Genomic DNA, 25,755 nt, shown 5'->3' with positions numbered 1-25,755 from the left:
ACAGTTTGTTTGTGATATGAAGTTACATAAGACATTCAGTTAATATGTTTATTATTGTGTCCGTTTGTTTGTATTCATTCATTTATGGGTGGTGGCTTTATAAGACATGTTTGGTCTTCTCGCTCTCTCTTGTACTGGTTGTTTTTTAATTTATTGCTATAAATATCTGTTGTTTTGTACATGAAATATAATAAATAAATCAATAAAAATGCACCTTGAATGAAGCTTTCCAAAGAATTGACTGTGGTGTTGTGTTGCAGTTATGACTGAGAAATGGGAAATAGGAAAACTGGTTTCAATAAGATCCCAGTAGGATAAAAATGACTGAGTATACAGAATATAGTCTTTCATATGGCGTATGTGTTTCCAAAACTAAAACATCATGAGGTTTGAGTGGACTAATTCTTCAAGAGCATGTGGGAAACTGATTAACGTCACTAAACTCAGCTCGGTGGACAAAACTTGCATATTTCCTGCAGAATTCATTTAATGGCACATCTATGCTTTAGTTCTATTAAATAAACAATGATTTTCTTGACCAAATTTAAACCTCCTTATAACATACTTTAAAAGGGTTATTAATGCCTCAAATCCAAAAGCTTCAAACTGTCTTGTAATCCTTATTCAATTTATTTGTGATGTAATATAGATGTGTATATAAAATGTGTGCAGTTAGCTACAAAGCCACACAAAACAGCTTGTTAAAGGTCTTTCTCACTCAAACATAGAACTGCATTTGAAGCGCCTGAAACATCAGACTTTCTTTGGTTAGTTTTTTTTTTACAACTGCACAGTGACTAGTTTGGCATAATATTTTTTGACAAGTCAACCAACCAATCAGAAGAGACCACGCTAACACTGCATCTGTTTGTCTCCAGCGAGCAAAACTCAGTACAGTGTTGCCTTGTCTCCTCTATTGTTCTGCCATTTTCTCGCCGTACTTCCTCCTCTTGCGTTTCTTTGCTCAGTCAGTCGAAGTGCTTGTCCAAAACGGCCAGTATGTCTAGATGCAGTTGCTGATGTGTAATTTTGGCGTCATAAAGCATGTCATGTGATGCACAAAGCTGGAACACAACAGCCACGGGACATTGCTGTGAAATGGGACCCCCGGGAGGTCCTAAATGAATGCCAGTGTGCCATCAAAACGAGTCAGAAACACAGAGGTTTAGGTTCAGTAACTTGCGTAGTGTTACCGCAACACGAGCTTCTGCATAGCAGCGAGCCGTTAAAAAAAAACAAAAAAAAAAACCAATGATGTGAATGAGAATATTTTTAGGAACAAGTTAGCTCAGATGTCAGGTGCAAGGTTTATGATGTGGAAAACATTTATTTTATTGCTCTCTAAAAGAATTATGAATATTTGATGATGCTTAATCAGTCTCCCGCTTAGTAGCTGGGTCAGGCTCCAGTTTAGGTATAATCCAGACTGCTACAAACCCCTTTTTCACCTTAAATGTCAAATCAGTTAATAATTGACATAAATGTAATATCTTTTATTCTCCAGATTGCTCCGTTGTACATTTACCTTAAATAAATGAATTTTTAAATTTTTATTTGCATACAAAACCTTTTTTTTTTCTTTAGTAATCATCCATGTGTAGTTTAACCTACAACCTTTGAGGGTCCTGACCATCACTTTCAGAGCTGCTACTTTAAAGCTTTTCCATTTGGGGACATTTTGTCTCTGGACAGTTTAATACTAAAAGCCTCTTTCCATGTTTCAGACTTCATTTGCAGAGAAAAAAAAACTGCAACATGCCTCTGCTGAGACATGAATATCTTATCTGAAAGAGTAATGTTGCACTGGATTATATTCACAAAAAATGGCAATGCTCGTGTTTCACACTTGCACAGGTCAGAGCCCAGACTGGTTAAAACTACTTCTGTTTAGCAGTTCCTGGTGATTGTTTCACAAAATAATGCATATTCTTGCCAGCATGTACCACGTTTGTGTCAACAAGCCTGTCATGACCAAGTGAGCATGTTAATGAAAGTGTATTTGTGTCATAATGTTCAGACAGCAGGATTGGCAGATTGGCAGTTTGGCTAAGCGCCTGTAAAAATATGGAGTTTGGATTGACCAGACTAAGATCCCTCTGAGCTGCTGATGACCAGCACCTCAGTTTAAGCAAACACAATTTCAACCATTAATGCTCCATTACTAATATCTCACTGGTGCAAGGATTACAAAATTTTGTCCCCAAATGGAGAAAATGTGTTTGCAAATTGATATGCAGTGTTGTTGTTAAATAATACAAGTAGTTTATTGTTTTTATCTGCATCTTTAGATTACAGATAGACTGTTTACGCAACATATGATTGCACATATCAGAACAACAATTAATAGTTGCAGCTATTTATGGCTTTGCTGTACTAGAAAGACACAACATGGAGTTCCAACAATGAATCTCAGCTTTTTAACAACATCTACAATAATTTCAATGCCTGCTTTTCAGACAGCTGGATGAAAAAGTTGGAATAGACTTATAGTAACTTATTGTAATACACATTAAAAAAAATAACCGATGTAAAAATAATGGAACAATTTTGTGGCTTTTGTCTGTTGCTGCAACTGGAGGGTGACCTGAAGTTATATGTTTCTTATTTATGAGAGTAAATTAGGGCTACAACGGCAAAATAGAGATCCCCCTACACACATGGAAAAATCACCACAACAGGGTAGCTACCAACCCAGCCATCGTACCGATCACATGACCCAAGCTAGAAACCCTGAGAAAGGCGTACAGAATGATCAATAATTTCTGAGCAGGATCAACAGCCAAAGAGGCAGATTCTCAGAAGGTTTGACTAAATAACATGAAATTCTGTGAAATGTTTAGAAGTCAGCTATACTCCCGCATGTCCACTAGATGGCACCAGCAACCAGCTTCTGCTACTTCTATCACCTTCTCACCTCAAGTCGCAATCCATCTGCTCAGGGACACAACATGGGAACATTGCACATCTGTACCTGTCAGGCTGTCACGCTGATGCTAAAATATGGGGTGTTTATTGATAAAGAAGAGCCTGCTGTTGGCTTCACAACAGGTCTGGTTCTTAACTGACAAGAGAAGAAAAAGCTCTTATAAAAACCTGAAATCCAGCAAAAGAAAAAAAATTATCCCTTGTAATCCTCTAATTCCTCACAGACCTCTCCGAGTGATGAGCTTCACACATTTAGCAGATTGACTTCTATTCTAGGGATCGACCCCCAACAAAGCCTATTACAAAGTCATCCTGCCCACAGCAGCACTGGCCTTTCTCTCTCTCTCTCTCTCTCTCTCTCTCTCTCTCTCTCTCTCTCTCTCTCTCTCTCTCTCTCTCTCACAACATTCATGTACTTTCTAATCATAACACGACTTCATGTAGCTGGAGATGTAGCCGGAGAGCTCTGCTAGACACGTGAAGGTAACTGAATGATGACCACAGCAGAATGCGGTGCCCACAATACACAACTAAAGAGGTAGAATAAGACAATTACATTTACATCCACCTTTGTGTTTTTACCTGATACCAGACTGCTATCAAGCAAACCAGCTTTAAACAACTAAAGATAATCAAGTGCTGTGGCAGTGTTTTTAATTCACTTCCACAGTGAATGTGAGAATTGTTTACATTTTACAAGCATGCTGTGCAACCACCAAGCTTAAAGTTGCTTTTCTGACTAAAGCTGTACAATTATATGCTACTATGTAGGTATATATAATTGGGGTTTGTTTTTAGCTTTAGTGATGGTCTGAGATTATCTAGTGTATTCAGGTGGTTGGCCATTTAAATCCAATGGATGTCTCCACAGGCTGCTGGTAAAAAAAACACAACAAAACACTCCTCTATAAGATCGAAGTCTGACAGCGAGGACAGCTTCCTTACCGAGCCAGCTCCTATTCAGGTACACCGATACAAACACGGGCGGAACCGTGAAGAAGTCCACCACCGAGTTCACTTCCAGCCAGAACCAAAGCTTGTCATTTGCAGCAATAAACTGCAAAAAGGAGAAAAATATTGAAGACAGATACAAAGACTAAGGAGCTCCACATCCTCTGAATTTCTCATCACACCACAAATGTACTTACACGGAGGCCAAAATACAGCAAGAAGAACACGTTGAAGGCCATGTCGATCTGCAATGTGAAGTCCTCGTAGAAGTTCTGACAGGACTCGATAGGACTATTAGACAGAGACAAAAACAAAATATTTTCATTTCCACAGGCAGATGCCGACATGAAAATGAGAAAACACATGTGGAAAATGCATATAACATATAAAATAAACCAGAAAAGATGCATTCTTCTTTTCCTGAAAATGCATTTATACGATTTCCAAAAGAACAAAAAACAGAAGTGTCCAAAAAAGTGCAATAATTGGTATTTCCCAATGTTTTTTGGGTTTTTTTTATTCTGTTGAGAAAAGGCATGCAATTATTCCAATACAAGCAAGAACTTGTTGATATACCTGATTAACCCTTAAATAACTGCAAACCAGTCTGAGGAATGTGTCGTATTCAGGTGCAATGTTTCATAATGAAAGTGGTGCTGCTTTCCTCTCAGTCTTGCATTTGCCATTTCATACACATTTCTTGTAAAGTCGAACATGATGGAAATGCAGAGCCAAAGCAGTAGTTTAAGGGTTAAATGCATGCAGGGTTCATGTCTTCTTTTATGAGATCAGGCAGCCATAGCAAGTGCTAGCAATGTAGTGAAGTCTCACCATCAAAAAGCTTGATCTGGCACGAAGAATTCAAATAAAGAGACATAATTAACCAAGTAAAATGAGAATGTAATAGGTTAGAATGATTTCTTACTAATAATCATGGTCTGGGAGTTCAAATTATCTTCTTAAATTATTAGTCACATCTGAGATGGAAACACAGGCTTACTGTACATTCAGGATTTAACAAGACCATGGAGAAACAACAGTTAAAATGCAGCGCTTTGAAGCAGATTGGAAAAATTATTGGAGTGTTTGGCTGAAGAAATACACAGCAGAATTATTTATTACAGGGAGAATGATGGTTAGTTGGGTTAAAGGTGAAATGATGGAACATTTAGCCTGTAAATGAAACTTTGTGTGCAGGCAATTTCCATTTCTCTATAAGTAGTCAAGTAAAATATTAGTAAAGTAAACATTTCCGATTTCTCTTTGGCATGCATGAACAAGTATTTTTTTTTTCCAAGTTTCCAAAATCCACCTTCAGGGTATCATTAAACTATACTCTAAAGCACATTTGCATAATGTCTTCCCGGTGGTTGCCTTGCAATTTTCTTAGCAATTAGCAAACAACAAAAGACATGTTTTATATATATATATATATATATATATATATATATATATATATATATATATATATATATATATATATATATAAAAATAAATAAATATATATATATATATACTGCTGGTTGCCATGTGCTCAGATGTTGGTCCTCTGTCTGCATTGACAGGCTTCGCTAATGCACACCAAAAACTGGAATCTTTCCTGCATTGTTTAATACCAAGCGGATTATAGGAAATTGTTTTTGGTTACGTAAAAATGAATAAACAAATAAAAATAGACTCGCTGTGATGAAACACCGTCCTACCCAATGGAGTTCATGAGATAGCATTAAAGTACCTGAGGTATTATTCTGAACTGATCTGATGCACAGCAGAGGCATTGTTGATCTTTGGTGGAAGAACAAGAGCTTGTTAATGTGATGAAGGCTAACCATCCTCACCTGCCTCACAACATTTCAAACAGTTCAAACAAGGTGGTTCAATTATTTCAGCTTCAACAGGTCCTCCTGAAACACTCTTCTGCCATTTGTCCGTACTATTAGATCCAACTCGGTGTGTCGTATAAGGTTTAGTTTCCTACAAGCAAACACATTTGTCCACATCAGAACAAACATCGTTGTCCAGTTTATGTTTAACTAGCCACTAAGTGGACATACGCATTAAAAAGAGGTAGCTGGATGCAGCAGCTATTTGAGACTGGGTGCCATTATGTTCTGTTAATGGCTCAACACTGCTATTCATCTTAAATCCTTTTTGGATTTAAAACAAAACACATTCATTTAGTAGAATAAGAAAATGTCCATGTTTTCATCTAAAATACTATATTTATACAACATAATTGTCACCGTCAGTGAGGCCATTTTTACACATTGCATGCAGTTACTCTTATGACCACTAGAGGTCACATGTTCTACTAGTCTCACTGTCGGTCATTCAGTATCTGCCTGCATGAACGTTATCATCTGGGAAGGTTTTGGACTTCCCAGCGTGTTTGCTTTGTTCAAGCCACCAAAATGTAAACCTTAAACTTGATTAAAATTAGATCTCTTTGAACCATTATTGTGGTTTATTCTAACTGATCTGAGATACGTCAGTCAGCCTGCTGAGTGGGCACACCCTAAGTATGCTTTGATTGTACTGCATGTACTGCTTTCTTTTCTTTTATCTGGTGCATTTTGGCAGTTTGTTATTATGATACATTAAAAAAAAATATATATATTTTTAAACCATTTATACTCCTAAACTAAATGCATTTGTGGGTTTTTTTTAAATGAAGGTGAAAAAATCCCAACAAAATCACTGTCTGGCACTACTAAGAATAGTCCCATTATGCAGGATGGGACTGTCCTCATTCACTGTAATGACACGTCGGCCCAGGGTGACAGACCATGCAGCAGAGGCAGACTTGCAGAGCTAAATAATTGAGTTCCAGGCCGGCTTTGGAAGAGGACTAAGCCTGTTATGGATCAAAAGTCATCCTGCCCACAGCAGCACTGGCCTTTCTTTCTCTCTCTCTCTCTCTCTCTCTCTCTCTCTCTCTCTCTCTCTCTCTCTGTGTCTCTTGTTCCTTTATTCAATTCTGGCTAAGATCAAACAGGACCGACCAACTTGCACATGTAATGCTTTAATTTATCCCGAAGACACCTTTTATGACTTATTTGAAGGATTTTAACCTTGAAAAAATTCCGAGCAAAAGCTGAATCTGCGAAGGGTTAGAGGTCACACGAATCAGTCTATAGGCCAACTTTCATCCCTGCCATTAAGATTAAGGTAACAAGGAGGTTACCTTATATTAGACCTGTGTACTCTCCTCAACACTCAGGAAACAGCAGTTCATGTTATCCTGGTTTACCAATAACATGGAGCTGCATGACTTGTAATAAACCTCTGTCTAAACTTTTCAAAATTTTTGATCTCCTTCAATGTCACCTCCTGCCAGGTCAGTCTGTCCATCATATACCAGTCTTAGCAACCCCCAAAGGATTAATTACAGGAAGTGTATCTGTCACAGTCTGCTAACACTTAAAAGCATGACAGAGAGCAGCTAACTGGCTGCTCTTTGGCTTCAAGTGCAAGGCTTATTGGGCTGACAGGTAGTAAAAAAGTACTGCTTTAATAATGGAAAATCCTGGATAAGGTTGAATGGAAATACAAACAAAGAGCTTATAAGCTGAATATATGAACACCGAGCAGGTGAGGCAGCATCATTCTCCACCAGGTAGTTAACAAAGCACTCACTGACAAGCGCTAAACACGGAGGTGGAAGGTTATTCTTCATCAGGTGGAAAGGCGCCGGGCGACGCTACCGGCTAGCTCTGAAAACAGCAGGCCACAGATGGCATCGGTGAGGATGTAACTCTACCTGAGCTTGTCCAGATAATGAAATGAGATCATGCCCGCAAACAACATCAGAGCAAGCCCAGCCTTCAGCTGCATGTGGTCTTATGAAATAACAAATAACCTGGATGCCAGCCTCGAGGACCTCCAGCCTGATTAGATGAGTTTACAGCCTATTTTCTCCTGTCTGCTATCACATTGCTCCCAATGGGCTCTCCCGCCGAGCTTGATGGAAGCTTTTATCTTTGCTGTACTTCTTAATGGCACTTCCTGAGCAAACACCACCAGGCAGCAGTAAGAGTGGTCTGCCGCAAATGAAACTAAAGGGGCTTCCGCTTCCCGTGGTGTGATGAGCGATGGTGATTGTTTTAAACGGGAAGTTTGGACTTTGTAGCCTCTGTGAAAATCTGACCTGGTCATTACATAGATTAGGTCACTTTTATCTGAGAACTGGCTGATTTTTAGCAGGGAAGGCCAGAACTATTTACCTGTTACGGGACTGGATGAAAAGTACATTTAAAAATTATAACATACATCAAACTCAAAGCAGTTGGTATTATAAATGTAGTTTAATATTTACCATACATGCATAGGAATAAATCCAAGTTAATGGCTTTTTTCAGCTTTTGTTTCATGATTTCTGCTTTAAAGTTTTCATCCATCCATAAAAACGGTTCATTTCTGGAGTATTCGATCTCAGTCATGTAAGCAACCTTTTGTTACAAATATTCTGGTGGTACGAAACAGGTTCATTCTAGCATACTGTATACTCAGAGTAACATCAGCAAAGTTTGATGATTTAAGCCATCAAGCAAAATACTTACTCAGAGGAATCTATGAAGTATATTACAAGGGCTCCGATGCTGAGAGCAAACACGAGCACAACCTGGAACGAAAGAGAGAGGACAAATTTAATTATGTTTCTGTGATACCAGATTTGACAGTGAGCAGTAAGGGTTTAATCTTTAGATTCTTCAGGAGAAGGAAATATGAGATGTGTGTTGACCTGCCTCAAAAAACAAACCTTGTTTTTGATGAATAAACCTAAGCCTGGAGTGAGCTGATAGACTTGCAGAGCAGACTGGGTGGCAGGCTGCATAATAAACATGAGATTCGGGAATGTTAGCGAACAAAGAACAAGTACAAGTCATCAGGTGACAGCTCTGACACAGAGAGAGTTCCGGTGAAACTCAATCACAGTTGTGGATGCTGCAGGAAATCAGGCTAAGCTGTAAGTACAAATAGTTAAATGAGGAACGATCACAACAAATGGAGATATTCATTGAGTGAATCAAGTTGAGGCGATGCTAAAACTCCAAACACTAAAAGAACCACATGGTGCAAGTCCAAACTCAGGGCTGTCATGGTGGATTTGTCCAGAGAGAGATAAAGAGAGAAGATTATCAGAAATATTGGATAAAAGATAAAACCTCTGTTGTCACAGTTCAAGAGAAAGTCCTGCATTTTGATTTGCGGCTCTTACAAAACCAGCTTTTTGCCATTTTGGGTTAGAAAAGACCCAGATTTTTAATCCCTCAAAATGTAATGTTAATTGTGCAGCATCACCTAGTGATATTTGTGAGTTAAAAGCACGGCAACTCATTAATACTGTTGTGAAATGAGTGGCCTATTTTTTTCCCTTTAAAGCCAGCGCTAATGTAGAGACGGCCTTGACCCACAGAGACAGCGATGTGAACAGAAAGGTTTCTGCCGGACAGCAGAACAAATGTTTTACATCCAGAAATACACTACCGGGTCATCTTCGACCCCGCCTGGCTTTCATCTATTTAGAAATGACACAATAGCCATCCTGAACAAGAAACCAATGGGCATGCATAATGAATAAGCCCAGCCTAATTCATTTCCATGATGTGAAATTGTATTGTCAACCTGCAACCACTGATGGCTCCATAATGACAAAAGCACCCGCATGCATTTTTAATCAGCCCTTCCTTTTTCAAAGCCAGGAAATCTATTTATGCATCTGACCGTCCCACTTTAGGAACTGGAAACAATGTTGGTGCAACCCTAGAAATGCTAATGCCACCAGCAGATGAAGACTCAACCGTGGCAGTAAATAAAGCACAAAGGCTCTAAACCAGGAGTCGTGACTGAGTTTGTCAATCAGGTGTCAGCAGACAGTGCCAGCCGGCATCATTCATTTCAGTCGCCGGATGACGATGAATCACATCTGTATCCCCGGCCATCAACAGCCATTTGCTGACAGATGGCTCCACCCACAAGGGGCACAGTGAGCTGGGACTCAAACTAGAAGAGTGACCACTGCATATCAACCGAGCGAGCTGCCAAGGGACGCTCAGCCAAATTTGCATTCAGTTTTACCAAAGCACTCTTAATGTTTCCTCCAACTGCAAGACAGAAAGAAGCAAGGCCACTTTACAGTAAAAGGAAAATGATGAGTGCTTTCATTTAAATGCTAAAATGCTTCTCTTTTACTGCCAGAATGCAAAGCTCAGCATAAAGAAAGTACATTTTATTATAGTTGAAAACGAATTAAATTAAAGTTACTGTTATGAGTTAGTGATGGCAAAAGTCATGAAAACAAGTCATAAGTCACAATGAATGTAAGGAAGTTTTATAGCAACTTAGTTCAAGTCAGAAAAAACAGGTCTGAGTTAGTCCCTAAGTAATTCATCTGGAGCTTAATTTATGTTTTTATGTGTTTTTGGTGCCAAATCCACAGTAAATGTTCATGCACAAATGCTTTAGTTTACTACATATCTGAATTTTTCTAGAACCTTTTTATTTGATCTGTTGACTGTGATATAGGACAGTTATGTTGTACAGCTTCATAAAGTCTAATCACCACTGGCTTTTTGAGCTGCATACTGTTAAACCAAAATCTTTAATCTTTAAAATGCCTGCATAATGGCAGCAAAAATTACGAGTGAACATAAATAACCTTTGGAGGTCCCCAAGGCTCCATCTTGGTGCCACTGCTGAGGCACCAAAACATATATATAATTATACTGATGACACATAAATTAACATAGCAATTTCATTCGTAACATATAGTCCAATCCAAAGACTGATCAAATTCATTGATGAAAATATAACTGAATATGCCAGAAGGTCTTTCAGTTAAAGGAAAACAAAGCTGAAATAATAGTTTCCTGGCCAATCAAGAAATATTCAGTTATCACTCAGCTCACTTTTTGGTTATATTTTATATACAAAAGAAAAATCACATGCAAGAACAAAACAAAACAAAAAAAGTATAACCAGTATGTTTCTTTGTGGAATTGCTGTATGATCCTGTCTGTGATGTGCTGGCCTTCACCAGGAGTGCATCAGCAGGTCTCAAACACGTACATGTCATCGCACATATATCAGAAGACCCACTCTGATTCTTCCTCTTCATCAGCTGCTAGAATAAAAAAAAAACCTGAGGCAGTAAAAGCAAGGTGGTGAAAAACCACCTTCAAAGCAGCTTGTAGCACTAAGATTTGTTAGATATTAAGAATCAAAGAGTGCAAAACTGGAAAAAAGAAAAAGAAAAATGTCTCTCAATAGAAAATATTGCAGTACAAACCTTTAGAGATGCAGCAGCAGTGGAAACAGAGCTTCTGTCACAAGTAGCACTTTCTATTTCCCAAATCTAACTTTAAACAAGCTGGCACATTTGGTCTGAAGGTTTGGACCCTGAAAAGTTGGTTCCTAACTAAAAAAAAAACATCATTACTATCAACCTGCCCATCTACACAATATATATACCTGGTTCCTGTTTGTTATAATAAATTAAACAAAAAAATGGTTTATTTGTGGTGTCTTTTGGGTTCACCCAAATGCCAAACCAAACTAGAAAATATGCTATTGTTACTGAACAGATGCATGAATGTGCGTTGAATAACTGCACTGAAATGCAAAAAAAGCTGAAGATGCTGAAAATAATTAATTTTCTGATATGACTGAAAGTGTGCACTGCTGGATTTGAACCAGAGTCCTGCAGGTCTACCATCACTTCCTGGCCTGAAGGATGCCACAAGATGTTCATTCATTCATTTTCCAAACCGCTTGGTCCAATTAAGGGTCACTGGAGCCTATCCCAGCAATCATTGGGGTAGAGGCAGGGTACACCCTGGACAGGTCGCCAGTCCATCACTGGGCCAACAGAGAGAGACAAAAAACCACGCACGCTCACTCCTAGGGACAATTTTAGAATAACAAATTAACCTAACAGTGGGAGGAAGCGGAGAACCTGGAGAGAACCCATGCATACACAGGGAGAACATGCAAACTCCCCCAGCAAATTCTCTCCAAACAAATGCTAAACTGAAGTCAAATTTATTTGTATGGGACATTTAATTTACAACACTACAAAAACATTAAAAACATTAAATGCATTACAGATGGTGCAAGGAAAGTATCACAAAGTAGTAACAAGCAAAAATAATAACTTTAAATTTAAATGAAAATATAGTAGATTATATGAAACTAAAACAAAGCAAAGTATAACAAATGTTATAATCCAACAATTTCAAAAAGTTAATGTAAAATTATATTTTTTTAAAGTTGAGAAAAATTCTTTTTGCTTTTTTTTTTTTTTTTATGATTTATTCAACATTAATCTATTTCAGCAGATTTAAAACACCAGTTTGACCTGTGAATACTTCTACTGTTGACTTCAGATTTCTAATTATGTCCGCAAACGTTTTTCACCTATACCTTCAGCTACTTCTGCCCATGTCCTTACTGCATGCCTGGGTTTTTGGTTACGGTTCAGCAGGACACAAGTTCAATTCCTGTAAGGATCATGTGCTGCATTTTCTCCTGAAACCAGGAGAAAAAAAAATTATATACCGTATATAAAATTATATATATACGCACCAAGAAAGTAACTCTCATCCAACTGAGCTACAGCCAATATTATGAGATTTTTATCATCAAATAAAACCCATTCAGTTCCTGCATTTCTCATTTTATTTAAGCATTCACTGAAGCAGAACGTCTGACCTAGCGCTCATTCTGTGTGACTGTTAAATAGCAATTTTCTCTGAAATGCGGTGTTGCTTTCTGAAATGAAATAACCTAAGGACTAACCTTTTGACTTCCAGATGACCCATCTGTCCAACTTCACATGCCACATTCAGTAATTAGGTACGTTTGGCATAAAAACAAATACAGCAAGAGCAGTGCCAGGCTTTGGAGATACATGATCTATTATTTTTGTAGATCATTAGAAATGCAACTCTTGATTGTCTCACATGTGAATGAAGACCGTTTTTCCCCCGCTAATAAAAACCTAAATGAAAGAGGACGATAGTGAAATTGGATCACCACATAGCCATAAACAAAAACACCCAACCCATCACTTCACCTCCAAAGTAATCGATATAATTGGGACATCTATGTGGTTTCAGTACATTTAAAGCAGCTGCAACTGTTTGTGTCGCGGGCCTTGGATCACGAGACACCCTGCTCATTTAGACTTCCCTCACCAGCTACACTTGTACAGTTCATCCTTTGCCCCAGGTGATAACAGCAAATTAGCATGTCTACGACGACAGTCCTAAAGGTGATTGAGTGCAACCTTGACCAACAGAGACACTGAATGAACATTTGAGATATTTACAACGTCATTACTGCTGAACTCTTGCTCCTTTGCAGCTGGCAGGGACGACAACAGGGCTTCTGTGAGTAGGAAATTTCATATTTGCAATCCGGAGCTGTTTTTTTATTGTTATTCTTTCAAAACCTCATGTTATCACTGCCAAGTCTGTCAATATGTGCTAAACAGAAGCTAAAGGACTTACACCATATAAACAAGTCAGCTCTAAATCCGGTTATCTATGCACATATAAGCTTTACCTGTGAATTACAGTGACAGAATATGCCTTGAAGAGACAGCTGCGTCCCTCCTCAGTTCAGACCTGTGCTCGCTGGCTGTGTCTGCATGTCCCCCATGCTTGTGGTGACAGGCAAAAACACAACGTGCATACTAATGGGGTCCTGAGGCTCGGCACCCTCCTTAAGCATGATCTTTATATAACCTGTGTGTTTCATAAATAGTCTCAAGTCTCAACTGCCCAAACAGCAAACTGTGATTAAAATGTCAAATTTACAGCAACAATGAAAAGTTGATCTTCAGTGTTTGTTGTTGCTCCCATGAAACTGACAAAGTCGCAAAACAACAACCAACCAAGTCACTCGAAACATGTAAGTATTTCTCTCTCTCAGAGCAAAAAATGCTTATTTCTGTTTTTTTTTTTTTATATTTAGACAGCTGCATTCACTTGACTAACAATCCTTTTACATACTTTGATAAACTAAATGATTAAATGTGTCATTTTTATACGTGCAACCACGTATTTCTCACACCTAAACCTGTGCAGTTTCACACCGTAGTAAAATAAGAAAATTTCAGAAAATCTTGGAGCTAAATGAAGTCCGATCAGCAAACCTATTTCAAAGTGTGTTTGTAGATTTTGAAAACGGTAAATGTAATTATTTAAAATAGTCTCACATAAAACAGAGTACTGAGATGAAAAAAAATAACAAAAACATTTTTTGACTCTTGAAATTGTTGTTTTATTATGTTTTAGTCCTGCAGTGGAAAAAAACATATTTTGTTCTGAAACTATTGAACACCAGCATTTTTCCAATCAAAATGAACAAGGAACCACTGGAAACACTTAAACAAATGTTACACACTCAGGATCTGTATATTTATTACTTTAATAATCAATGTTTCATCATCTACTTGTTTACCTGCCAGAATGACAGAACTTATTTTCTTTAAAACGGGATTTTTTTGTTTTAAAGACACAACTTTTGCCATTAGTCCCGTCACGCTGCCCCTATCGTCATCCATCTTGTATTCTGCCTCACCTGTTTGCTCTCTCCATCCAGTAAAATACGATCTTATGATGACCCTTGTTTTGACTCTTTCTCTCTTTTAATCTTCTTGTGTTATTTTGCTGAATCAGCAACAGCGCGTTTTTTAGGGTAACAAAACTCTGCTGCAATGTCACGGTGTGCCGAATGAAAAAGTTGTACAGTGCAGTTTCTCAGCCTCAGGACGCTGCTGGACAGCAGCGGCTCCAGAAATGCACATGATATGTCAATGTGTCATCAAACAAGCCCAGAACGCAGAGTTTTATGGTCAGAAAGTTACGTAATGCGACAAAGCTTCACCATCAAAACTCAGAAATTACGATGATCTTAAAATCAAGTTAAAATTTATAGGTTTTTACTCAAATCCTCATCTCCAAATATTAAATTAATTTAATTGCACAATGTTTACCTATTCTATGCTGTGGCACTTTTACATTGCAGTCCACAGTGTTAAAGCTGCACTAATCTATAGCCTTCATCTAAACTTGATACAAAAAGTAAGGAAATTTCTGCTTGGTCACTTTTTTCTATCCTTTAATAAAACCAGCTAAAGTTTTACATTACTGGAAAAGCCTGATTATATCTCATTGTAAGACTCACTAACTTGTGAAAGAAGAAAGAGCAATATAGTTCAACACGTGGATATTCTGCAGTAATTCCCTGCAATATTCTACCATTGATATTCACTCTAGTTTCAAGTTGTCTGCTGAATTGCATAAATGTTCTCTTCCACATTAATAGGGGGAAATAGTAGCATTGGGCATCATTATACATTATTGATTTTACACCATCAGGGACCTCAGTACCTTGCAGAAGAACCATACACAGCCTTGTATGCACCTCCTCCTCCTCCTTCTGGTCACCATGGAGTCTGGTCACATTTTCTGTTGGGTGGCATCCCATTCCTCACGCAGGAGTTGTTAAAGCTCAACCACTGTGGTTGTCTTAGTCACTACAGTATTTACAGAATGACTGAAATAATTGCAAGTGTTTAGTTGGGTTTCAGCCACTTCATCATCTTCAACCTCAAACTCTGGAGGATCTCTGATGATCTTGTCTTTGTAAGAGAGAGCGTGACAATCCTAGAGAATGGAGTATGATCCAGGATTCCCAGCATTCTCCATGAATTGCCAGTCAGTTGGCAGTCATACATCTGGACTGGCACACACCTGGCAGCAGTAAGATACACACCACAAATATAGCTGTGTTGCCCATTTCACCTAACAAGTTAGATCCCATTGTAAAGATGACTAAACAGACTTTCCAGTTATCAATAGTTCAACACCAATTAGTTGTATTGCCATCTGAAATTATTAAGGGGGGGAAATAATTGTCCCAACACTAATTTCCTTTTCTTTTTGTGCCAGCTTTCTAATAAATATGTATCCCAGGAATTAGAGCAAGTGTGAGTAGTTTGTTTCTCTGTGTTGGCCCCGAAATAGACTAGCAGGCTGCACCGGTTGCACCCTGCCTCTTGCCCGGTTGCTGGAGTAGGCTCTAGCAACTGCCAGGCTGGTTATTATTTAATAAATTAATTAATTAAAATAATCTTAATAAGTGGGCATAGAAAATGGATAGATGAATATAGTTGTTTTTTTTGTTTTTTTTTTATGAATCAGTTAATGGACCTTAGGTAAAAACGTTTATACACCTTGTGTATGGGGTTACGTGGCTCTTGTTGCCATTCATGATAATTCAGTACAGAACACTACAACAAGTTATTGAGTGGAGAGACGTGTTTCCTAGCAACAGGAAGACGCTTCTCGCTGTGAAAAAAATCCCCTGAGATACTGGGATCGCTCTTGAGGCAAAAGCACAGCAGAGCTCTTTTATTTTTAGGTGTGCAGTGTGAACATTCATAACCAGCTCCGAAGCACACAAGCCTGCAGGTCGCAAATGAAAGAGATTTACAGCGTATTTGTGAGAATTATGGAACTTTCAGATTCAATTCAAAGAATGAAGCGAGCGAACTGTGTTCGTTACATTAACCAGGGTGGTGCATTTCATTCATTAAATTCTGAGATATATTGTGTGCATGCATCATCTTAACTGCAAACCTCAATCCCACTTTGACAGAACGTGACACTACTCATAAGACAAGTCAACAACCTTGCTACATAACGGAGCTGCAGCCTCTGACGACAGCAGCAGAAGGATGGTGACTATTGTATAGATGATCCAAAGGTAAGTGTGAGTGCATGTGGTGAGAAATCAGCTCATCACGTGTCATTCTGATCAAGCTTCAGCTGCTCTGACAATCGAGTGATTCATGAATGAGGCGAGGCTCAAGGATGCAAGGACAGATGAGTTCAATGTGTCGGGATCAGTGATTCTTCCAAAGATATTTCCATGCGCTCCGTCTGCCGCATCAAGGACGTTAGACTGATTTGAGGGGGAGCGACTGAAACGTGGCTTGTCAGCTCATCAGAAAGGAGTTCAAATGTTTTTAAGGACAGAAAACTCTGAAGGCATGGCATTGAGCTTGAAAAAGACCAGCAAAAATAACCAAATATGTACTTAAACACTCAATAAATTAGACTGCATTTTAACTTTAACTCCAGTTTAACCACAAAAAAACCCCCACAAACCTCAGTGGTTTGTTTGCTCCTTAGCCGATTAAGACCAACTAATGTGGCATAATTTACAAGCCAACATCACAAATATTTCTCTTCATCTTGTTGAAGTAGAATTGAGCGTTCAGGACAAAACACATTTAGCCAATGGAAGCAGTGAGAAGAGGAGGACAATGAAAGAGAAAGGCTCATTTCCCGGGAGAAATCATCACTCTCTAATAGCAATGGCCCAGCCCAGTACATGCAAGCACATATTGTTGGTTAGTGTGAACTGTAAAGCCGTATAATCAGATCTTTACCAGAAAAGAACAAAAGAGTGGGATTCAAGAGATCCCCCTTCATTGCATTACAAACCCTGAGTGTGTGTGTCCTGGCACCTGATGAGCATTCAGACCGATGGATGTATGCCTCCAGATATTTTCACTGTCTGACAGACTTCACTGTTATGTTCACTCTCAGAAAACACGTTAAATCCAATATATTATGTACTTATTTTTACACCACTTATTACTGCTTTTTTTCCTTATGCTTGAGGCATAATGACGCTTCGAGTGTGGAAACAAGGTTCGTTTGAAGCATTGTGGAGAAGCAGCACCTGATGTAATAAAGCCTGATTTTAATGCTCAACATGTAATCACATCCGTATGTGGGCTCTTGGATCAAATACAATGCATTTATTAAAAAAAAAAAAAAAAAAAAAAAAACCTGTTGAATTCTGCCAATAAAATCCTTTTTAAGTTTTGCTGTGAATCCTACTCACAGTCAAATCAATATTTCTGTGTCAGTGACAAAGTCAACAGAAGAGTCGTGAGCAGAATCTCCTCGACCGTTTAAACAGCATAGCAACCAACCCTCCAGCCAGATGATCCACGCCGATCTAGCAATAAAGGCACACACACACCCAAGCTCACTGCTTATAGGATAGAAAAAAGGAAAAAAATTTTAACAACCAATACTGAGAGCTTACAATGCACCATCCAGTTGAATGTGTGGAAATGATTTGGACTTTATTAGAAGGAAACAACGTAAGAATGTGCAGGATTGATTTACAGCAGTATCATTACAGAGTCTGAAAGCACACCAGATGGCAACTCAAGGCACAGGCATCATCAACAACATAAGACTGGCAATAAAAAATTATTCTACAGCTTAGCCACACATTAGTGACGTCAAAGAAAACCACAGCATCTACTGTCTGATTTGTTGTTTGAGATTTACAGTCTTATAATGTGGTTGTGTGGCTGTTTTGGTGACAAGATACTGGTTCATGATTTCCAATGCGGCAGCCCCACCCAAACTAATAATTACCAACTAACAATGTCAGTACAGACTCTAACACAGAGTAATGAGAGATTATTTCTATTCCTTTTGGCCCAAAGTCAGAATCACCTAAATGAAAAACAAGTATAACTGTACAACATGTATACATGCCCTGCGATGGACTGGCGAGCTGTCCAGGGTGTACCCTGCCTGTCGCACAAAGCCAGCTGGGATAGGCTCCAGCTTCCCCGCGACCCTGCATTGGATTAAGCAGTTCAGAAAATGAATGAATGAATGAATGAACATGTATACATACTGTCACTAAGTAGCAGTGAAGACCCAAGAGCAGACTGACGAGGCAAGAATCTGAATGTTGCAGGTACAAGGTTTTAATACGACCAAGTCTAAACAGGGGGTCAAGGAGGGGAGGGGAGGAGAAATGACATGACATGGTGATGAACTTGCAGATGTGAACTAAACCCAAGTGGTCTGTATACGTATGAACATTAACAAGACGGAGGCTATGAGCAAAATGAAACCAGGTGTACAAATGACCAGTAAGTGGGAAGATAAAAAAGCACAAGGGAGGATCAGTACAAACTATAACAGGAAACCAAACAGAACAACAAAAGACTACAAACCAAAACATTTTAATACAAATATGTTAAGCAAAAAAGTAAAGTTAATTCTCTTACCAACAACAAGGTGTTGAGACATTTTGACTCTGAGCTGAATTTTATTCAACATATCAGAAATGTTACAAAGACAGGATTTTATCATCTCAAAAACATCGCCAGAGTCCGCCCATTTCTCTCTCTTGCCAGCACGGAGGTACTAATGCATGCTTTTATTTCTAGTAGACTAGACTACTGTAATGCCCTGCTCTCTGGTCTTCCCAAAAAGAGTATTTCTAGTTTACAACTACTGCAGAACTCGGCGGCATGAGCTCTGACAAGGACCAGGGGGCGGGAACACATTACACCAGTTTTAAAGTCGCTGCATTGGCTCCCCGTGCAATTCAGGATTGATTTTAAGGTTCTTTTAGTGGTTTATAAATGTCTTAATGGTCTTGGGCCTTCTTATTTATCTGATCTGTTTTTAAGGTATGAACCCTCGCGGACCCTGAGGTCCTCAGGTACCGGCCTTTTAGTTCTTCCTAAAGTTCGTACCAAAACATATGGCGAGGCCACATTTCAGTATTACGGGCCTCGCCTATGGAACAGCCTGCCTGAGGGCCTCAGGGCTGCAGAGACTGTTGATGTTTTTAAAAAAAAAGCTCAAGACCTACCTTTTTAGTTTAGCTTATAACTAAGTTTTAACATTCTTATATTAACCCATATTTATCTTTCTTTTTAGTTAATTTTATTTATTTATTTATATATTTTATATATTGATTTACATAGTATAGATTTTATTATTTTATTTTAATGGATTTTATTTTTGTTTAGTTATCACTCCAGCTCTCTCCTCATCGGGGTCCTCTTCGCCGAGGGCTGCCCCTGCTCTGACTGCATGGGTGTTGCTGTGGGGGCTGTCCCTGTCTGGTGGGTCGGGATCCAGCGCTGCAGCTTTACGGTTGTGGCGTGGGTCCTGTCTGCCCGGACCCGGGTGGCCCCCATGGTGATGGCCTGGGTGGTCTTGGTTGGGGGTAGCCCTTTGTGTAGAGGCTCCCTGAGAATACCGTTTCCTTATCTGGTGCACATCTGGTGCAAATGCACCTGGCCATTCAACTTCTTTTAACTGTTACAGGGCAAATAGGGCATGGGTGAGGGTGGTTGTGGGTGGGTGAAAGGGGATGTGTATGTGTTAGTGTTTTATCTATTTTGATGTAAATTGTTTTACATGTATTGTTTGTATTGTTTTTAAGCACGAAAAGTGCTATACAAATAAAGTTTGATTTGATTTGATTTGATTTGAATAAGTCACAAATTTGCCACAGTTTTCATTTTCATGTATTTATCACTGAATACAGATGGCTTGCCTTAAATACATCCAGTAAATGTGTAGTTTTTAACTTTCCACTTGACTTTCATATTTCACTGAGTTTTGTGGCAGTTTCACTAATCAAAATAAGGAGTGAAGTCAAACAAGACCTATCGAACACACTTTTTCATAAATATGCATTGGATGGTAGCTAACTAATCCCACATTTCTTAAAAAAGGTTTGTGTTCAATACAAAGAACATTTATGTAGAAACAAAGTTAAATGGATTACATCAACCCAATCATTTTGTTAAAAATGAAATCATCCATGAATTGTATCAATATTAAACCATTTTTAAATGAACTGATGCACCTCCAGTATTTATTTGTGCAACTCTGTAGTTATAACGTGTCTGTCTATGATTTCTGAGTACATTGCCCAGCATTTTTCCAGTGGACACCAGCGATAATGACTATAATTAGTCAATCTTAAAACTGCTTTGTGCATTTCAGGGTTGCAGTTGCATCACTATGTGACTGTTTTACTCATTAGGATGCACAATGTGTCTAACATGTTCGTGTGCAGATTTGATCAAGTCACAGCTTAAAGAAAAATCCTTTAAAAAGCCGAAGAAAAAGACACACACAAGCTAGTGCAATCAGTTTATGGTGTCACAACAACCCAGTTACTTTGTCAAAGTCACTGCTGCAGCGTAGACATGTTGAGAAAAAGGACCCTATAATAAGAATATAGACTAAGTTCCCACTGGTATGCATTCCTCTCACAGTGTGTTTTTTCTGTTGTACTTCCATAATGATATTTAATAAGTTCACTCGTACTGGTTGCACTTTTCCCACTTAAAGTCACTGCTTTACATTTGTTCTCATGTAACAGCACTGCTAGACAAATACATGTTGATATCTCAGAGTGCAGCTAACAATGTTGTCATTTAAAACTCTGATTCAGCTGAAAGTAGACAATTCTCTTCTGCTGGGAATCCCTGGAAACCCTCATAGACTCAGTGGGTGTCTGGAGTGGCTGAATGTAATATTCAGACATGCACCGCACCATTCAGAAACCTTTCTCAGGGGGAGCACGCTGTGTAGACGGCTCAGTATCCAAAGCAGGGTTTCATCAGCTTCCATTGTGCCTGCGACTTTCACATTCATGGCTAACAGCGTCGGGTTTAAGGGATTTCTCACTCATCTTTTCAATGAAAGCTGATTAATCCTTTGTCTTCCAGTCTTCCTGTGGAGCCGCATGCGGCGGCTTCCACGTCATTAGGGATAACTACCAGCATTACAGCAGGATAGACCTGCAATTCAGTAATAACATCATCCCCGAATATAAGTGCATCACGTTTGTACTGGAAACCCATAGCGTAATTTACAGGTTGTGTAGCAAAGTTTCGGAGCAGCAGCAGCGACAAAACAGCTGAATTTTATTTCTTCAGGAGGCAAATTTCCTGCCATGAGGTTTTTCTAAAGCTGGAATCAAATGATGAATGACATTTAAGGGACTTTTGATAATAAATCCGTCTGGCATTAAGCCTTACCAAAACAATCTTCTGATTTGATTCCTCTTATGAAAGTAGAAATGGAGTTCAGAGGTTACAATGCTATGACAAGAAATATTTACTCCTAACATGGTCTCAGCTTTTTGAAGACCAAGAAAAAAAAAGGGAAATATTAGAAATACATGTGTATTAAAATAGCCCTCCTGCAGTTAAGTAAGGAGAGATCTCTATCACGCCATCATCTTTACGAGAATGGTGAAACCTCTGCAGCCGGCAGATTACATAAAACCCGGTCGTGCCACATAAGAAACAACAGCACTCTCTATTCTGCTATGAAGAGATTAGGCTGCTGCAACCACTATCTTATGTGGAAGCTGTTGCCTGTTTTAAGCTCCGTCTGAATTTATTGCACATATATATATATAGATGCTTTTTTTTCTGTACCTCCAGCATTAATCTTGTTGTTCATTTGTGCATTAATTGATCAACTGTAAATACATTTATATTAAAAAAAATTCAATACAAAATTATGTAGGATTTTGCAGGAGGTTCATTACACATATTATCTTTGGTATTGTTGCAATCCTCTACTACTGTAAAACACAACAGGGTGTCTGTCGATGCCGCCACTAACAGTGCTGAATTACGACCCCTTGGACCAGATGGTGACACAGCCAACCTGCTTGTTTCAAGTCTGGAAGGCATAGTTCGGATATTCAAACAAACCGGGCTCATACTCATCTGTTCCTGATTATCATGTTCGTCACCTTATCACACATTTTGCCACAGTTTCATATCACCCTACTGGACCCTGCTGAAAGGTTTGTGTTGTGATGAAAAATCCTCTTGTCTGTGCTTCCTGACCAGACAGTTTATTTAACATGCACACAGATGATACAGTGCAAGTCTATAAATAAATAACAATAAAATGAGCTGTGTGCCAACGCTACTATTGCAACTTCTGGCCTTGTTATCATGCGGGCCAGGTTTGGTTTTATAATAATATCTTGTTACATCCAAACTTGTCATGTAAGAAAATGATCAAATGATCAAAAAGTACATCAATTTTTTGGTAAATATAGTTTTTTTTCACATTAATTCAGATGAGAAGAAATATGGCACCAAACCCCATAATGCTTAACCAAGTGCTCTTATTTCACCTTCATGTGACTGGACAGCATTACAGCACGTGGTGGTCTTGCTGGACCCCATAATGGTTTAATTTTAGAAAAAAATGACTGAATTCAACTTCCTATAAGTTTACATGTGCTACCATTATGCCTTCCATCTACCTTTAATCCTAAAGTGACGCCAACATCTTCAGAGGAGCTACATTGAAGCTTGTTACATACTCCATGAGAAGCAAGAACTTTTTCTTGTTCTCGAGGCTCCGAGAAGAAAATGACGTCATTTTGTTCTCACGGACACGTTTGAAGAGTTCTCGACCAAGCGGCGACCTCCAGCAGTTAAGAGTCATAGAAGCCTATGCGGAAGTGTATAAAACTGCAATTCCCTCTTCATCTACTTGGGGCTGCAAAACAGAGCAAATCCCCATAGACTCCCATGTTAAAAAGGCCAACTTCACGGCAGAAATAAACATGTTTACAGCCTGGTTCAAAAATTCATTTTTCAGTTTATAGGTCAGATTTACCTTCATGACAACTGTGGAGGGAGTGAATTTTTTTCTAACTCACCCGTTTCAAAGTAATTTAATCTCGAAGTTCGGCATATTGAGGGGCGTGTCCTTTTGATTGACAGGTACCAATCTCCAGCTTCGAGTCAGAAGAACGTAGAACAACCGCAGTTTTTAGCCAGTTAACAACGTGACTTAGCTTTAGCCCGCTTACCTCCGTTAGCTGGTTAGCTCCCATTATCGTGGGGTTAGCTCGGTTAGCTTTTCGCTACAGAAAGCTCGGAGTTCGCTCGATGTCAATCATCCGCCATGATGCTCACGGCTCCCCTCTCAGCTCCACCTCTTTGCCCATATTTGTATTTTCCAGGCGAGACAACGTGTATGACGCTTCCAAGATGGCAACAGTAGGAACCGCCCACCGAGTGTCAATTCAGCTCTTCAGAAACCTACGGGTGACGTCACAGATGCTCTGTCCATCTCTTTATATACAGTCTATGTTCTTGACACACCGGGCTGGCAGAACTTTTTTCTTGCGGGGCTCCGAGAAGTATCGTGTGATTGGTCGGACATTTGAGGTGGGCGTGGTTAACACGGAGAAAGCATGAAGCGGAGTTGCTGCTTCCGCGTTTATGCTGTTGCAGGTAAAACGGATTGTTCTGATAAAACAGCTGATCGAGGTGGTGAGAAAGTACGAACATTTTTACATGGAGCATTAAAATACTTGAACCCAGCCACGTGCATGACCTGCCCTGCCGCGGACAAAGTTGCTTGTTAAATATGAAAATAGAAAAGCACTCAGAGAGCTGAAACCTCTGCCAAGCACAATGTTAAAGAACCCTTTTAAGAAATTCCTGGATCCATACGGTGATCCGGATCACCACCAAATTTTAATCTGTTCTTCATTTCTACATTTCCAACAACTCTTGAAATTTTTATAAAAATCCCTCCGTAACATTTTACGTTATCTTGAGCAAAAAGACGCCGGGAAAAACAAAACCTCCTCGGTGGAGTTAACAACCAGGTTCATTGCACATAAAGCAGACATCGCCCCCCCACAATGATCCCTCCCCGCTGCAGACGTGCTTCTCGTAGAGTATGTATGGACCTGACGAACAAGAAGTTTTTTCTTGTTCTTGCAGCCTGGAGTATGTAACAAGCTTAACTGTCACTCACAGTTTTAGGTGATCAAAACAATTGAGCTGCAGCCTGAAGGTGTCATCAGAAAAAAAAAACTGCCTGCATCATATATGCAGCATTACACTGAAATCATTTAATGTTGGATTAATTCACTCAGCTATGATGCCATTTTGCATGAATAGAATAATAAACTAAACATAAAACAGCTGACATAAAATAAAAAATATTTTCCATTTGATGTTTTCTGATAGAACATTAAAACCCAACATGTGTTCTTTCTCGTACTATTTCCTGCTGTAAAAACAGCTCCAAACGCACAAAACAATGTTGTGTATTTTGATGGCATTATAAATATTAACACCATTGTAGAAACAGTCTGCGGTGTTGAAAAGAGGAGGTCAAAAATAACCGGTGAACTTTCCAAACAGCTGCTATGTGTTACACTACCTGGCATTCACATTGATTTATTGCTTTTTAAAAATAAAACCTTCACTGAATGCTTCATGTGTACAACATTACTGAAGCTTTAAGATGAATAAAATAGTTGTTGTTTTGGTTTTTTTTTTTACATGGTGCATAAAAAATCAAGTGCTGTGAATGCTTTTTGATAGAAACAGGAGCTGTTGTCAGTAATAACCAATTTACTTCTGAGAACTGAGGTTTTGTCTCCAAGCGGTTGCAAGGTCTTCTCACATTTCCCGCGTAACCCAACATCAACACACCGCATTTTAATCTGTGCTGCTCAGTGAACATCAAATTACACAGCACGGGGTAACTACAGGTTTCTACTAGGAACATAAAAATTTACTGCTAAAACAAAAAGGAGGACAAGAACATTTGTTTAGGAATACAATACTGTTAATTACAACACAATGCAGTTCAATTCTGTGCTGAAAATGCTCTCCGAAGAACAAAACAAAAGTAAAAAAATAAATTCTACAGCCATGACAGTGGTGGGTATGGTGAAACATGACAGTGCGCCGTGAGAACAGTAAGTCAAAGAACTCCTCTGAGGATGCCTGGACAGCATTTTGGTTGTAATGAGAGAATAATGTAATGAGAGGTCGACCTCTACGATGACGACCAACCTGGGCATGAATGTTCCCTTGCCCGGACACGGGTTACCGGGACCCCCCTCTGGAGCCAGGCCTGGAGGTGGGGTACGAGAGCGAGCGTCTGGTGGCCGGGCCTTCGCCCATGGGGCCCGGTCAGGCTCAGCCCGAAAGGGTTACATGGGCCCCACCTC

The 25,755-nt window shown here is 39.1% G+C and overlaps 1 protein-coding gene across 1 annotated transcript in view; it reads right to left on the bottom strand.

The window, feature by feature from the left end:
- The window catches only part of LOC306771719 (calcium-activated potassium channel subunit alpha-1a-like), a gene marked incomplete at its 5' end in the record, with an annotated part of 98,415 nt that overhangs the window by 41,406 nt on the left and 31,254 nt on the right, over positions 1 to 25,755 (bottom strand). The window contains 3 exons of the mRNA XM_079261005.1: positions 3,871 to 3,982; positions 4,074 to 4,167; positions 8,436 to 8,497. Coding sequence (XP_079117131.1) covers positions 3,871 to 3,982; positions 4,074 to 4,167; positions 8,436 to 8,497 — 268 coding nt within the window. The remainder of the gene's footprint in view (positions 1 to 3,870; positions 3,983 to 4,073; positions 4,168 to 8,435; positions 8,498 to 25,755) is intronic.

This window comes from Telmatherina bonti (assembly GCF_933228915.1).
Source record: "Telmatherina bonti genome assembly, chromosome: 21".
Classification (NCBI taxonomy): domain Eukaryota; kingdom Metazoa; phylum Chordata; class Actinopteri; order Atheriniformes; family Telmatherinidae; genus Telmatherina; species Telmatherina bonti.
This window is presented reverse-complemented; position numbering and strand designations above follow the sequence as displayed.